We start from the raw sequence: 16,206 nt of genomic DNA on the forward strand, positions 1-16,206 counted from the left end.
GGTGGTTTGGCTCCAACCATACTGCATGACAATGTTATGTTTACATGTCTCTCCCATACCCCACACCTGATTTATAGCTGGGATTATGCTCTATTCACCTCAGTAGCATGTTGCCTCATACATCCCGTGGTGGATTTAATCAGAACTATTTTTGATGTAAGTGACAGAAACCCAACTAAAATAGCTTGTGCAAGAAAAGGTGATTTACAGGAACATTTGCCCTAGAGATGCAGAAGTTTTTAGAAGAAGATGTAAGAGGTTGTGAGAAAAGAAATATCAAGGACTACAGGTACACACAGCTGGCCCTGAAAGTCCTTTGAATCTACTATCAAACGTGCTCGTCCAGGAGGTAAGGGGCGGGGGAGAAACTTCTCTAAGTTTCCTTCAACATCTGGCCAGATGAAGGAGCCCAGTATCTAAATTAAATGCATTATCTCCAGAGGTGGCTGCAGTATGTTAGTGTGGAACAAGGCTGCTTATTATTTTCTATTGAAGCCTATGATTTTTATTCAGCAGCAAGAGTCACTGTGGACCCACTGCTGGGGCCAATTAGATCTACGAACTTGTAAAGCTGGTCTCAATTTTATCAGTGTCCAACTGATTTCAATAGCATAATTTGATATAGCAATTGCAAAGAGAGGGCTTTACAACAGACGGCAGGCAGCATTGGATGCCTTTCCAATTCTAATTTTACTTTTGAGTTAGTTGGGCTTTTCACTTGCTATGATACATTTTAATATCCATTCTTATAATCTAAAAAGTATTTGGAATAGATACTATCAAATTCCATTCTCTTCCTCCATAAGGGGAGCATATTATTAATAACTCCTTTCTGGTTTACAGGTGGGGAAATGGAGACAGAGATTTAGTGGTTTGCCAGATTTACGCAGAGAATGAGATCAGAAATGAAATGTTCCCAGTTAAATCTGACACGTAAACATCTCATTTCTTAGTTCTTTCACTTGCGACTTTCTTTGTATTTTCTAGTGCTCATAGAATAAAGACCAAACTTTAAAGGGCCCTGTGTGATATGACCCTTAATTATCCCATCTCAGGCCAATGTCTCCCATTTCTATACATTCAAGATACAGTTCTTTTGTTTTTTGAGGACCCATACTCCTTCTCACCACAGGGCATTTTCACACCCTGTGCTCCCTCACCTGGAAGGTTTCTATATAGCCCACCCCCAACATATACACATATTCTAATCTCAATCCCTCTCCCTAATTAACTTCCATTCATCTTCATATGTCAGTCAGCTCAAGCATCACTATCTCAGGAGAGATTCAACCTAGACTAGCTCACACCTTCCTGCTGCCCATTGTCATAGCAGTTACCACATGTTGAACTTATATATTCTTGATGATCTGATTAATGACTATCCCTGACTAGACTATAAGCTTCATAAGAGCAGGGATCATGTCTATTTTACACATTGTTGTCATAAGAGCAAGCGAACAATACATCAAATGAATAAATGAATTCATGAGAGGAGATAAAAATAGCGGCTTTACAAAACATAAACAGCATTTCCAGCTCCAATTTTACATTTGAATTAGTTGGGCTTTTCACTTGGTATGATACATGTTAATATCCATTCTTATTTTTATAATCTAAAAAGCCTACTGAAGAGGCTAAACATTACTTCACAGCAAGCCTCATTTCCAGCTGCCCCATTTCTGATATACAGTTTCTCATCTCTGTGTAAGGAGTGTGAATAGTATGAAGCACAGTCACATATCAAGAACTCAAGACCTGACTGTTTGCTCTAAGGTAAGTTATGTCACCCATACCCTTAGGAACAGAACCAACCCCAGGGAACTATTGTGTATTTCATAGTGAGTGCCTTCCCTCATACGAAAGAACAGAGAGGAACACTACTGAGGCATTATGCACCCATATTTCCTAGTGTTCCACAGTCAGTTTCCCCACTTTGGAGCCAGGGTCAGGGCCATCAGCTGTATCAGCTATTAAAATGATGTTGGCTTCCTGCATTGGTCTGCCAGGATATCTTGCCATGCCCTCCCCTTGTTCACACAAAAGAACTTCAGCCTCCCAAGGAAGAGATTCTCAGGAATTTATGACTCAATCAACTCACCCAAAAGGAGCATAAATGGGATTAGTTTTAATATTGTTAAGTTGCAAAAATACAAGCATATGTGCATGCCAAAGCGAAAATGTACGCAAGCAAAGGGGGAAAACATATGGGTACCCATATGGTGAAAAGCGCATTGCTAGACCTTCATACACTTCTCATTTACAACAAGAACCAAAGTTAGTGAACATAAATTTGCTTTGCAAAAATGTGAGAGGAACAGCTTGTTTGCCCATAACTGTTGCACTGAGCAAGATATGTATAACCTTGATTTCTCATCTCAGACACCTCTTTCTCACACTCTGGGGATTAATTAGGCTCGAAACATGACTTCAGATTAGAAACAAGGATCCTGGCTGCCTTGGAGAGGGACAAAGAAGTAGTAGCATGACTGGATGATGCAGTGGGTCAACTAATAGGCAATTCCTATTAGTGGCTGGAACTTGTACCTAGGATGGTTTAGAAGAGAAATGAGGTTGGTAGGTCTCAGCGGGTTGATTTTAATTGAAGGAGAGAAACAATAGGGACCTACAGCAGACAACAGCACGGGTGTGAGTTTCATTTGGAGGCTGTGCTGTGCTTTCCTTAGAACAATACTGAGTGATAGCTAGAAAGTGCCTATGTATAGGAAGGTAGGCGAAGAGTTAGGGAGGGAAATATAATAGCATGGGTGATGCTCAAAGCTAGTGAGCACTTTTGGGTTCCCCAGATAACAAGGAAAATTTGATAAAATATATCATTTTATATTGTACCTGTTCCAATGGCAAGCCATGGACACCATCTTTGTACAGTATAAAGAGCTCTAGACTTAAACAACAGGAAATAGGCTCCTTTCATATATTCACCACCTTAGTCAGCTGAGAACCATTCACCATTACTTAACCTTTCCAAGTCTTTTCCATACCTGTGGAGCAGGCACAATATTCGTGCTGACCTGTAGGAGAGTTGCTGTAAACTCACTTGAAATGGTGCATGTGACAATATTTTATAAATAATACATTCCTATATAAGTGTGTTAGTAGAAAACTATAGGTTCATTTTACTTATCATTTCTATTCAAAAAAATCTTTTTACTTTGAAATAATTATTGATTCATAAGAAGTTGCAATAGTAATAGACACAGGTCCCATGTGCTTGTGACCAGCTTCCCCAGTGATGGCATCTTAAATAATAAAGTACATTATCCAAGCCAGGCTATTGATATGGGCACAGTGCAATTAACTACACTATGGAACTTCCTTTCATTTCACCAGGTTTTTTTTTTTTATATATTTTTTTTTCAACGTTTATTTATTTTTGGGACAGAGAGAGACAGAGCATGAACGGGGGAGGGGCAGAGAGAGAGGGAGACACAGAATCGGAAACAGGCTCCAGGCCCTGAGCCATCAGCCCGGAGCCTGACGCGGGGCTCGAACTCACGGACCGCGAGATCGTGACCTGGCTGAAGTCGGACGCTTAACCGACTGCGCCACCCTGGCGCCCCCATTTCACCAGGTTTTATATGTACTCGTTGTTACTGTCTTTGTGTATAATTCTATGACATTTCATCACTGCAAAGCAACTCCCTCATGGTGCTCCTTCCTCTTCCCCGCCCCAACCTCCAGCAACTGCTCATCTATTGCATGTCTTTATAATTTTGTCATTTTGAGAATATTACAACAGGGGGATAATCAGTATACAACCTTTTGAGACAGACTCCTTTCATTCAGTGTAATGCCCTAAGGTCCATCCAAGTTTTTGAGTTCATCCCATTTTATTGCTACATAACATCTCATGGTGCGCATGGACCACAGTTTGTTTGAACACTCACAAATGCCCTAAGGTCCATCCAAGTTTTTGAGTGTATTTTGATTTCATCCCTTTTTATTGCTACATAGCATCTCATGGTGTGCATGTACCACAGTTTGTTTGAGGACATTTGGATTGTTGCCAAGTTCAGCAATTACAAATAAAACTATGTCACTCCAGGATTTTAAGTGAAGCAGACAGACATTGCATCACTAATGAATGACCCAAGACTCTCAAGGGATAAGAGGTAGGGATAGACACCATAATAGAAATAATTATAAACAATAAAATGAGGCATAGTAATAAATATGAGCACTTTTCTCTCAGGACTGCTAGGGAATTAAATGAGTTGAAATAATCCCATTTTGTAGCCCAGGAGATCAGACAGAGGAAGTGATTTTTCCAAAGTCACCCAGACTGTTAACTGCTTGGGCCAGACTTCATCTCAGGTCTGTAAGAATCTGAAGTGCATGTTCTGTCTAAGATAGAACCACCAGCCAAACAGAATTGACACCCACACATGAGCACAGGCTAGCACTCCTTTTATTTGGAATGTTAAGGATTTGGCAATTTCTTTTAAGACATTCTTCTCAGGAATGTCTAGCATAAAAAATAAGGGCTGTAGTAGAAACAGTCTTGGACCAATACATTTTATGACCTCACAGCTAGCAAAGTGAATACAAGATAGAAAAAGCTGCCCAATAAGGTCAGAACCACGGAAAATGATTTAGCGAGCATTAGCTCTCTTAGCTTACATGCAATTCACTCATCCAGGAACCTCATATATGTAAAACAAAAGCCAAACATGATTTTCCCCAGAATAGCTATGCTCAGTGCCATTTATCACATTCATGAAAGCTCATGCCCTTTCCTCTGAGAAGGTTCTGTCCCATCACTACCTTTTTTATTCAGGACTAATCAACTGGGTTATACAGATTCTTGCCTATGACAAATTAGAATTAAATAATCAGAAGAAGTATGGCTGTTAAAAGGCAGGTATGCTGAGTTTAGGAAGAATTGCAATTAATAGTCAGTTGGAGAGAAGGAAGGAAAGATACAGGAACTATAAAAACAGTCACAAAAATTTAAACAATATTTCAGGGATATATTCCTGGCTATCCCAGTCCCCAAATGCTAAGATACAAACAATTGATATGCATGATGTTGGTGTTACATTATAAAGATGAAGCCAAATAGCATTCACTGTACTCAAGGAAACAGAGGAGAACACAATACATTTTTAAAATGTTTCCATTAAAAATGACTCAAGTCAATGATAAAGGAGTCAGCTTCAGTTACCTGGAAAATTCACTTCTGTGAAATAACTCATTCACTTGCTCCCTGAGGTATTACTGCATATGAGTAGATTGTAGGAGCAACTCACTCACAGGTGAATAGCTGTCATCTTAAAATCTCCGTGGAGAGGAAACAGAAAAGAAGACTTTATTATTTTCCCAGAACATCTGGCCTTTCCAAATATGTCATTGGAAATGGGGCCAGGTGTGTAACACATTCTAGTGGATTCCAAAGGCATTGTAAGAAGGAACAACAACCCTCCTTAGAACACAATGGCCTGTACTGTCTCCTCTGCCGCACCCATCTTTGCAACTTAAGATTAAGACACTAAGAAACTTTGGATTCACATTATTCATGGTTTTATGTTCATAGGACTTGCCGTGAATGCTGGCCTAGTGCCCCTTCTCCTGTCCTTTAGGAGAAGAAAAGAAAACCATCCTTGGAATTCACCTGTTTTGCAATGTTTTCCAAACATACTGGCCACTTGCCAGTCCACTTTGCTTGCCTGTTTTAGGACCTGCCCATTCTACGGGGTGTGGGGGGGAATTCTTTGAGGAAGCAGCCTGTGATTCCGTCATTATTTTAATTCCTAAGATGGAGGTCACCCAGTACAGATTTTATGTGCGTGAAGGTTGTTAAACAAGCACTATATTCTCTAACAAATCCACATAAATAAATGTTTTTTTAAAGACCCATTATCTGCTTCTGAAAACAAATTAAATATACCTTTTTATATCTGAAGATAAAGAATAAATACATGGTCAAATGTTCAGTGGTTTCCATGTCAGTTGCAAAACCTCTGAATGTATGTTTGCACAGCACTTTCCTTTGAGATGTTTACAATGCTTAATAATTATGATCCTGTAAAAAAAATCTCTAGTTTTCCTCAGAGGTGAGGCAGATGTCCTCCAGGAAAACCTAGTTTCTTCTTCCAAGATTGCAAAGGAAGCTGGAAGGCCAGAGGTCTCCAATGGGGTATCCGTGTCTGGAGAACACAGATGCTGGGGAGACTTTAGATCTACATCTGAGATCTTGGTGACTTTTTCCAAAAATTTCAGCCTACTTTCATAAGAAGGACTGTTTTGTGGTTTGTTTGTTCACTTTTAAGTGAAAATGAGCCTACAATACACAGTGACTTCAAAGGGGTTCCCAGGAAAGTGGCAATGATGGAAATATTTACACCATGGAAATCGGCAAATGCTACCAGGCACCCCTGCCTTCCCTACCTCAGCCCCAATCAGTGTTAAACATCTGCCAGTGTACCAAGACCTAAAACCTTTCCATTTTCTTTTTTGTTTTTAACTGTTTAAATGTTTATTTATTTTTGAGAGAGAGAAAGAGAGCACATGAGCGGAGGAAGGGCAGAGAGAGAGAGGGGAGACACAGAATCTCAAGCAGGCTCCAGGCTTCAAGCTCTCAGCAAAGAGCCTGACATGGGGCTTGAACCCAGGGACCACGAGATCATGACCTGAACCAAAAGTCAGACACAACTGATTGAGCCACCCAGTCTTCCCTAAAACTTTCCACTTTCAACTATATGTCATTTCAGGTATAGTTCATACTGATGTATTTTGAACTATTTTTTTTTCTTTTCATTACATCTGTTTATTTTTTATATTTTAGATTTCATATAGATTCTGATACATGCAAGCTTTGGATTATTCTCCAGTGTGATAATGGATTTGTTGGATCATTAGTCTTTACCTCTTTCCTATAATTTCTAGGGATTGGTGGCATGTGTTTGGTCTGTCTTTTTAAACCATAAGCATTACCATTCTTGATCTTTAATTGTCTGCTCATTAAAACGTTCTATTTCTAAATGAAAGTTTAGTTATTCATTTCTGTTATATAGATCCCCACATTTAACCAACAGATTTCAAGTATTGCATCAGCATTTTGGGAACAGGGCTGTCCAGTTAGCTAAATTCTCAACTGTAATCTTATGGGAATTTCAAAGGAAATGTCATTGCAACTTTTATTTCCTATTCTTACATGCTGAATTAACCACCACATTGTTCTAAAAAAATGCTATTTGACATTCAAGTTTTATTGGCTGCTCTTCTAGACCTTTAAAACAACTTTCCAAGGCCTTCTCAACTCCATGTGAGAGAAGAAATAGCATTCTAAAAGTAAATATTGGTAGACACTCTGCAGATGCACATTTTAAACTTGCAAATCCTCCAGGTTCCAAAGCTTTTCAAATTTGGGAAACAATGCTTTGAGTTTATGTGCTTAAATGTCATTGAGAGGGGGAAAGAGACAATAGGGAACTAAAGACAGCAAAGTGAAGGCCAAAGCCATGAGAAAAGGAAAGGCAACTGAAAGTAGATCATAGCCTGGAAGATTTGAAGAGGAGAGCCATCATTTAAATGTAGGATTTTCTGAGCTTTTTTGAGACTGACTTGTAACTACTATGTTGTATAAAAGATTGGGAATATGGACGAATCTCCTTTATTTTAAGAGGAAAACCTTACCAGTGTACCGTTATAAGGAGTTCCTTCAAAACACTTACACAAAGGTGAAATGCCTTTCAAAAAATTTCTAGGCTCAGAAAACTATGTATTTAGGATTAAATCAATGCATTCTTGGATGTCAAGCATTTACAAAAACATCTGAATTTACCAGATACATAAAAATTGGTCTGGTGTTTAGACATAGTTTTGTATGTAATTTAAATCCAAAATTGTCACTCAGTCCAAGCAATATTCCCATGGAGCTTGTGCCTTTGGTAACATAAGCTATTGCTCCATTTATGTTAAAGTTAGGCTTTCTGATGTCTCTTATGTATATTTTAATATTCTTGTTAATGTTACTCTGTCATAAAGACATTTTATGTTTTAATATCTGAGTTCTGTATACAAAGAATGTTTAGTGGATTTATTTATTATCTCCCTACCACAAGGCAGGGACTGACATATGTATCTTGGTTTACATGGAGGAAATGAGAGAGTGAACACTTAACTGATGCTCTTAGTAACAAAAAAATCCAGTCTCTCAGGTAGGAAGTACTGCTTCCATAAATGATGTTACAAATTAGGGGCAAATTTTCAGATCATTATTTCCCATGTTGTTGTATGTGTATTTTTAAAATTTCATTTAGATTCTAATTTACATACAATAAAATATTCCTCTTTTTAGTGTACACTTTGTTGTTTTGACTTATGTAAGTAGCAACATAACCAGCACCCTATCCCATTCAAGATATAAAACATTTCCATCACCTGAAAAAAAAATTCCCTTGGGCCCTTTTGTAGTCACATCTCCCCAAATCCCTGCTCTTGGTAAGCACTGACTTGATTTCAGTCACTACAAATTAGTATTGCCTGTTTTAGAGTTTTCTATAAATGAATTCATGCACTATGTACTTTTGTGTCTTCTTTTGCTCAGCCTGATTTTGAGAATCATCTATTTTGCTACATGTAACAATGATGTGTTCCTTTTACTTGCTGAGAAGTATTTGTTGTTTAAATATACACAATCTGTCTATTTAATTGTTGAGGGTTTGTGGTTATATCTAGCTTGAGACTATTATCAGTGAAGCTGCTATGAACGTGTGTGTTCATATTTGTAGACATACATTTTAATTTACCTTTGGTGAGTACCTAGAAACAGAATTTCTGGGTCATATGCTAAGTATATGTTTAACTTCATAACAAAGTGCCAAACTCTTTTCCACAGTGCTTATACCATTTTACAGTCCCAGTACTTATGTGTAAGATTTTCAGTTGTTCCACATCCTCACCAACATTTTATACTGTCAGTTTCTTTCTCTTTCTCTTTTTCTTTTTCTTTTTTTCTTTTTTTTTTGTTTTAAAGTTTCAGCATTCTAGTGTAGTGGCATCTCATTATGATTGAATTTTCATTTCTGTGGTAAATATATTGAGTATATTTTCATGTGCTTATTTTATTCATATATCTTATTTTGTGAATTGTCTGTTCATTTTTTTTTGTTCGTTTCAAGATGGGTTGTTAGAATTAGGTTGTAAGAATTCTTCATATAGCCCAGGTAAAGCCCAAACATATAGCCCAGACAAAGTTCATAAATTATTTGTCAGATATATGTATGGCAAATGTTATCTTCCAGTCTATGGCTTGTCTTTTCATTTACACTTAATGGCATTTTTAATTTTGTTGAAGCCATTATGAGTTAAGTTGCACCTCCTCCAAAAAAGATACCCTGAAGTCCTAACCTTAATGCCTCAGAATATGATTTGTAAATAGGGTCTTTACAAAGTTAATCAACATCAGGTGGAATCATTAGTGTGGGCTCTAATCTGATATGCTTGGTGTCCTAATAAAAAGATAAAATTTGACACAAAGAGAGGCACCCAGGGAGAAGGCCATGTGACCATGAAGGTAGGGATCAGGGTGATGCACCTACAAGCCAGGAAACACAAATGTCTGCCAGTCGACCACCAGAAGCTAGGGGACAGGCATTGGGCAGGTTCTCCCTTACAGCCCTCAAAAGGAACCAACCCTTCCTACCCTTGATCAAGGACATATAGCCTCTAGAACTATAAGAAAATACATTTCTGTTGTTTAAGCCATGCCATTTGCAGTACTTTGTTACAGCAGCTGTGAGAAAATAATGCCAAACCAAATTTATTCATATTTTCTTCTTTTATGATTAGAGCCTTTGATGTCCTAGTAAGTCTTTCTCTATCTCAAGGTTACTAAGATTGTTCCTACATTTTCCTCTAGATCTAGGCTATTCTTTCATCACACACAGGCATACCCCACACATTTTCCTATTCACTGAAATTTCTGTTTGGATTTTCTAATGCCTGAGGGAACATTTGTTTTTGTATAATTTCTAGAATTAATCATAGTTTCTACTAATGTGTAAATATACCAAGTGACTCTGTGTTCATCTCTTCAAGTTCAACTTGGAGTAAGTTTTAGTTCCAAAAGGATAAGGAACCATTCTTTTGGTTTCCTTCCTATGAAGGTGGAGATGATCATAACTGATGTTTAATACCAATGATCGAGTACCCAGGACATTCATATCTAGGGGTGCTTCACCATTTCTAGCCTCCTTCTTCCACCCAGGAGGACTATTTATGTATACGTCAAATAGGTACAGCTCTGGGGAAATGTCCTAAAAGTACTGAGTGAGGAGATCCTTTCTCTCTTGGATGCACAGTGACACCAACATTTATAATGGACATTCTAGCCTTCTAGCATTCTCTTTAGAGAAAGGGCAAATTACCATTTGACCCACGGGTCTCCAGATGAGAAATTTGTGTCTTTGTTGGAAGTTATTCTTATGGCACCTCTGTTCTTCCTGGTCGGGAAAACAAAAGTCTTCTATGGTCATAAAAAGGACTAAGAAAAATAATTCAGCACATTTTATCTCTATAAATCCTTTTTTTTTTTAATGGAGTACTTGGTGACTGATGCATGTGGTCTGTTTGCTTTTACATTACTATGCTACAAACACAGCATTACTTTCTGATTTCCCAAAATTTTGCTGTGTATTAGAACAGAGTCTTTAATAGAATAATAGAATAATGCTGAAAAATTCCTACAGGTAAAGTCCTTACCCTTGACTGACAGATGTCTCCATGTCACAGTTGGCTCTGGTCTGCCAATAGCAAGACACAGCAGGGTCACACTGCTTCCCTCATTTACAGTGATGTCTGAGGAGATATTCATGATCTGGGGAGGAACTGTAAAGAAACAAAGGAGAAAAGAAATACATGAGGATGATTCCTTGTACTCAAAAGGAGGTATTGGCCTATAAATATTTGCATAGCATGTTTCTATGGTAAGTATTATTCTCAGTAATAATATTCAGATTGATTGATTTGACAAGGATGTGGCCATTTACACCACACACTGCTAGTGTTCAGCTGCTCAACCCGAGCTCTCCCCAGAGTGTGACAAAAGTGCAAGTACTTGCATAGCTTTGTTTTCCTCTTCTTTGCTTCATTGCCTACCTGAAAAGATACAACTCCTCATTCAAGGGACCTCAAAGATCATGTCCTCTCCACAGTTTTCCTTAACTTTCCCCAAATCCAAAAAAGATAATCACCTCTCTTTCCCACTGTATTTGTCTGAACTTCCCATGGGGAGGAGACTGAGCATGTGGTATCACAGCTGTTTTTTTTTTTTTTTTTCATGCCTGTCTTTTTACCTAGACTTAGTTGCTTGAGGATAAGGATGGAGTCACATACATCTCTATTTCCACAGTGTCTGGCACAAAGGCTGACAAGGGTACCTGCTTAATTCCTCTTTGAAAGAAAGATCCAAAGAACAGATTAAACAAATCCAAAAACTATGAGATGGGTGTGGGGGTGTGAGGTCAAACCTTTTCATGGAGGATGTCAGATACCTAAAGCTTTCTTCTCTGTTATATTCACATTCTCAAAGGGACGGTAAGAGAGGCTCCAAGCCTACGGCTATGCTGATTTATTCAAACTGCCAGTTTAATTATGAATTATTAATTACCAAACAGGTAGAGTGCTGGTAGATTCCAAACCACCCTGAGTCAGTGGCAAAGGAGAATTATGGCTGATGCTTGATGCAGACAATTCTGCAGCCTCAAGTTTTATGCTGCGGAGACCTTAGAGGTAAGTCTTTTCAAGGAGAAGCCATAAGTAACAAGTAGAACATTGGACTTCTTAAGGGAATCCCCATTAGCAAATAAATAAAAATTGCCTACCCTATAAATCTGCCATATTTTGGATTATTTCTGCATTAGGATTTGGCCTGAAATTTCATTGAACATATTTTACCCAAATACACACTGGGAAAAAATAGTGTGCATTCTAACTACACTGCATTCTCTTGAGAAAACTGTACTACCTGTTTTTCAGTATTTTCTAGCTTGTTAAAAAATAGTTCTGGGCTTAGAAATGTCAATACTTTTTTCACTTTTATAAAGCAACAACTTCAGTGCACCTTCCACAATATTCTCAGAATAATGTCTGCTTTAGCTGGTTGTGTTAGACCATCTGAAGTTTTCTTTCTCTGGACCCAGGAGTCTCCCTGGTGCTGGTCTTAAGGTAGATACAGTTCAGGAGAGGAGTTCATACAGTCAAGTTAGTGGAGGAGAATTTAGTGCAGCTATGATGCCGAGGGACAGATCTCCCAACATGACCCCCAGGTCTGAATCATCAGTTCTATACATGCTATATTCCCTCTGATAGTTCAAGGAGTCCTGGATTAATAGATATTTGTAAAATTCCATGGATATTTAGCATGAACTCCTCATTCTCCAGGTGCTCAGTCAATGTCACCCATTAGGAGGCAGGTTCCTGGAATGGCATTGCAAAGGTTAATCCAAACATTTCCACCAAGCCCCAGGCATCACTAACTGCCACCCCCCGCACTTCAGGAATGGTGCTGCCACTTTCTCAAAGGAGGAAAGATAACCATAGTTTCAAGGGTATGGATACCAGTAAGAAAGGAAACATAGAGAAGGGATTGAGAGGAAGAAAAGTTCTTTATGTTCTCAATTATGATAACCTTATTAATATGCAAATGTAATTATGTGTGTTAATACACAATGCTTATTTTTAAATTGCTTGCACATGTATTATCTCATGGTTTCCTCACAAATTAAAAAAAAAATAAAACAAATATTCTCACCATGAAAAATGAAGAAATTAAGGCATGTGGAGGGTTAGGTAAACTCCCCAAAATGCCATGGTTAGTAAATGGCCGAATTCTTTCCATTAAGTTAAGCTGCTTCTTTGGTCAACATCTTATCAATGCTCCAAACACAATATTTATATTTGCATAGTCTGTTTCCTCTGCTTCAAATGACCTTCCAGTGCATCTTCCCTCATGGAACTTGGGGCACCTGTGTGACTCAGTAGGCTAAGTCTCTGACTTTGGCTCAGGTCATGATTTCATGGCTCCTGGGCTTGAGCCCCAGGTAGAGCTCAGAGTCTGGAGCCTGCTTCAGATTCGGTGTTTCCCTCTCTCCCTGCCCTTCCCCTGCTTGCACTCTGCCTGTCTGTCTCTCTCAGAAATAAACTCTAAAAAAACAAAAAAATTCCCAGGTGCCTGGGTGTGTCAGTAGATTAAGCGTCTTATTTCGACTCAGGTCATGATCTCATGGTTTGTGGGTTCCAGCCCTGCGTCAAACTGTGATCACAGCTCAGAGCCTGAAGCCTGCTTTGGGTTCTATGTTTGCCTCTCTGTCTCTACCCCTCCCTTGCTCATGCTCTGTTTCATTCTCTCTCAAAAATAAATAAACTTTGTAAACAAATTTTAAAAAATTCCCTCACAGCACTTACCACAAGGAACAAAACCACCTCATTCCTGTTGCTTCCCCAGCACACTGCTTACACTGAAGGTAGGAGTCCATCTTAGACATCTTTGTTTCCCCCAGGGTGTGCTTTTGACAAGCAGCATCTTCACGGAAGGTTCTCAACGCTTTTAATTTAATTTTAAATCTAAATTTAATTTGGCAATACTTTTATGACCCTCCCCTTGTTAGCATGATAATTTTTTGAAGGAGCTCTTGGAAGTGAATAAATGTTTCTACATATTTTTATAGGAGACCTTTGTTCCATTTGCAAACACTAATCTGTGGCAAATGCTATCTGTTTCTAAGTATCTATGAAATTTATGTGTCAATCTATGTATGTATGTATGTATGTATCCATCCATCTATCTATCATCTATCTATCTATCCATCTATAGCTACCATCTATATCCTATATATAGTTATATCCATCTATAGCTACCTATATATATATAGGTAAACACAAAAATCTTAACCAAAAACCAATATTATTCACTGAAAATGACAGGACCTACACAAGTTTAATTAAAAGATGACAAATAGCATAGTGTGTTTTAGTCAGATCTGCAGATATTAGGAGCCCCACCTCATGAATGCATCCAGTTATCTTGTCCTTGATGGTGGTGGGTTGCATACAATAGGGTCTCCATAGTGCATGTTGTTCAATGGACAACTACAAGAATTTCAAATTGTAGTTATTTAACATAAATAGATAAAAATAGTTAAATAGATATAGACATTTAGATGTATAATTAGACATAAATAAAATGTTGTCTGCCAGTCTATGTATGCATATACACATACACATACCACACACAGAAATTGACAGACAGATAATATTTTATCAGATAGCAATGAATTATCTTGAGGAAGAAGCAGATTTGCAAAAGTATCTTTGGGCTCTGGGTTACCATAAGGTATATACAAATTCTATCTTTACCCTCAGAATGGCCAGCTGCTCTTAAACATACCAGTGAGTCCTGAACCTGGCACATCTTCTCCAATCACATGGCCATGAGAAGTTTATTGTCTATAGCTTTGAATGTTACAAAACTCTTCATTTCTCAACCTGCCTCCATTTTATAATTCAAACCCCATACACCTACCACAATCACTTCTTAAATATCTCTGTTCTGTCGAATACCTCCAACAATCTGCCCCTTGCTAAGACTGGGCAATCCAAACTTCTTAGCAGGATTTACAAAACCATTCACAGTCTGGCCATAGCCTACTAGCCTCTTCTCTAACTAGTAGACCCCAGATACTTCTCTAAGGCTACATCATTCTCTCATCTTTGTGCTTTTACATATACTGTCCCTTCTGCTGGGAAAGCACTTGCCTACTTCTGAGCCATTTGAACACCTCATCCTTCAACACTCAACTCATATGAGCTCGTTTATGAGCCCTAGCTGTTTTCTCTTCTGTTCCCTAGGCATTCTTGTTTATGTCTTTATCATACAATTTATCTTTGCAACTAAGCTTATTCCATGGAAGGAATCTGCTCTATCCTTGTATTCCTGTTATATAACACAAAACCCGATGTGTAGTAACATCCCTTTCCCCTCTAAATGTAATGTATGAATGAATCAGTTTTTAAATTGGATATCTTATAATCTGTCAAGTGTTTTCCATCCTAGAGATCTGACATTTCCCGTTTCCTCTACCCGAAGTACCCCCCCACCTTAATCTTATGTTTTTTCCTTCTGGGCTCAGTTTTGACATTGCCTCCTCAGAGTAGTCTTTGTTACTGACCTGAGTCCTACCCCCAACTTATCTAATTCATATTATTTTGTTATAATTTCTCTTCAACCTTAAATTTTCCTTAATGATTCCTATATAGTTTTGTGCTTTTATATTCATTTTTATAATTATTTGTTTAAGGTCTCTCTGGTCCAAAACTATAGGCTGTATAAACCATTATATCACTAGTACTTAGAACTATCACAGGTGCTTAATAAAGCATATAACAGGTGCTTAATAAAATGTTTCTGAATAAATAAATGCTTACTATATATACAGTTGAGCCTTGAACAACACAGATTTGAGTACACATATAATGTTTTTGTGCAGTACAGTACTATACATATATTTTCTCTCCATTTTGATTCTTAGTAACATTTTTTTCTCTAGCTTATTTTATTATAAACAATATAGTAAAAACTACATATAACATATAAAATATTTGCTACCAATGTTTTATGTTAATAAAACTCTTAATAGTTAAATTTTTGGAGAGTTGAAAGTTTTCATGTGGATTTTTGACCTTATTGGGGGAGTGTTGACGCCCCTATCCCTCATATTCAAAGGTCAATTGTAGTTTGTTATACATGTTATTTTGCATTTGTGGGAGAGCAAACCTGAGTTAATTAGGGGTTAAAATGCACACATTCTGACATATTAACACCACCTTACATAAAGTTGATTATAATATAGTTGAAATAGCTTATGAGAAGGCCATTACCATAGCTTAGGTTCCAGGCTCCAAAAGACCTGTGCAACCTTGGATATTTTTGGGTTAACTCCTCTGAACCCCCAGTTCTTCATCTATAAAATTAAGACAGCATTTTTCTCTCTGTCTATAATTAATTCTAGCTGTTAAAATTAAGGAGCAATGTATATAGCACACTAGCATGGGGCCTGGAAATTAGTACTTAATAATTGTTAGTTGTTATTATTTATTTTTATATATTCATTTTTGATATTATTCATGCCATTTAGAATAAGCCTAATCTGTGCCCAATTGCTCATTTTCTAAATCTCAGTTCCTTCA

At 37.8% G+C, this 16,206-nt stretch overlaps 1 protein-coding gene across 2 annotated transcripts in view; it reads right to left on the reverse strand.

The window, feature by feature from the left end:
* OPCML (opioid binding protein/cell adhesion molecule like) overlaps nt 1–16,206 on the reverse strand; it is a 1,096,360-nt gene that overhangs the window by 91,712 nt on the left and 988,442 nt on the right. For both annotated transcript variants that reach the window (XM_032595036.1, XM_030333077.2), the window contains one exon: nt 10,723–10,848. In XM_032595036.1, the coding sequence (XP_032450927.1) occupies nt 10,723–10,848 (126 nt within the window). The remainder of the gene's footprint in view (nt 1–10,722; nt 10,849–16,206) is intronic.

Source organism: Lynx canadensis, chromosome D1 (genome assembly GCF_007474595.2).
Source record: "Lynx canadensis isolate LIC74 chromosome D1, mLynCan4.pri.v2, whole genome shotgun sequence".
Taxonomy (NCBI): Eukaryota; Metazoa; Chordata; class Mammalia; order Carnivora; family Felidae; genus Lynx; species Lynx canadensis.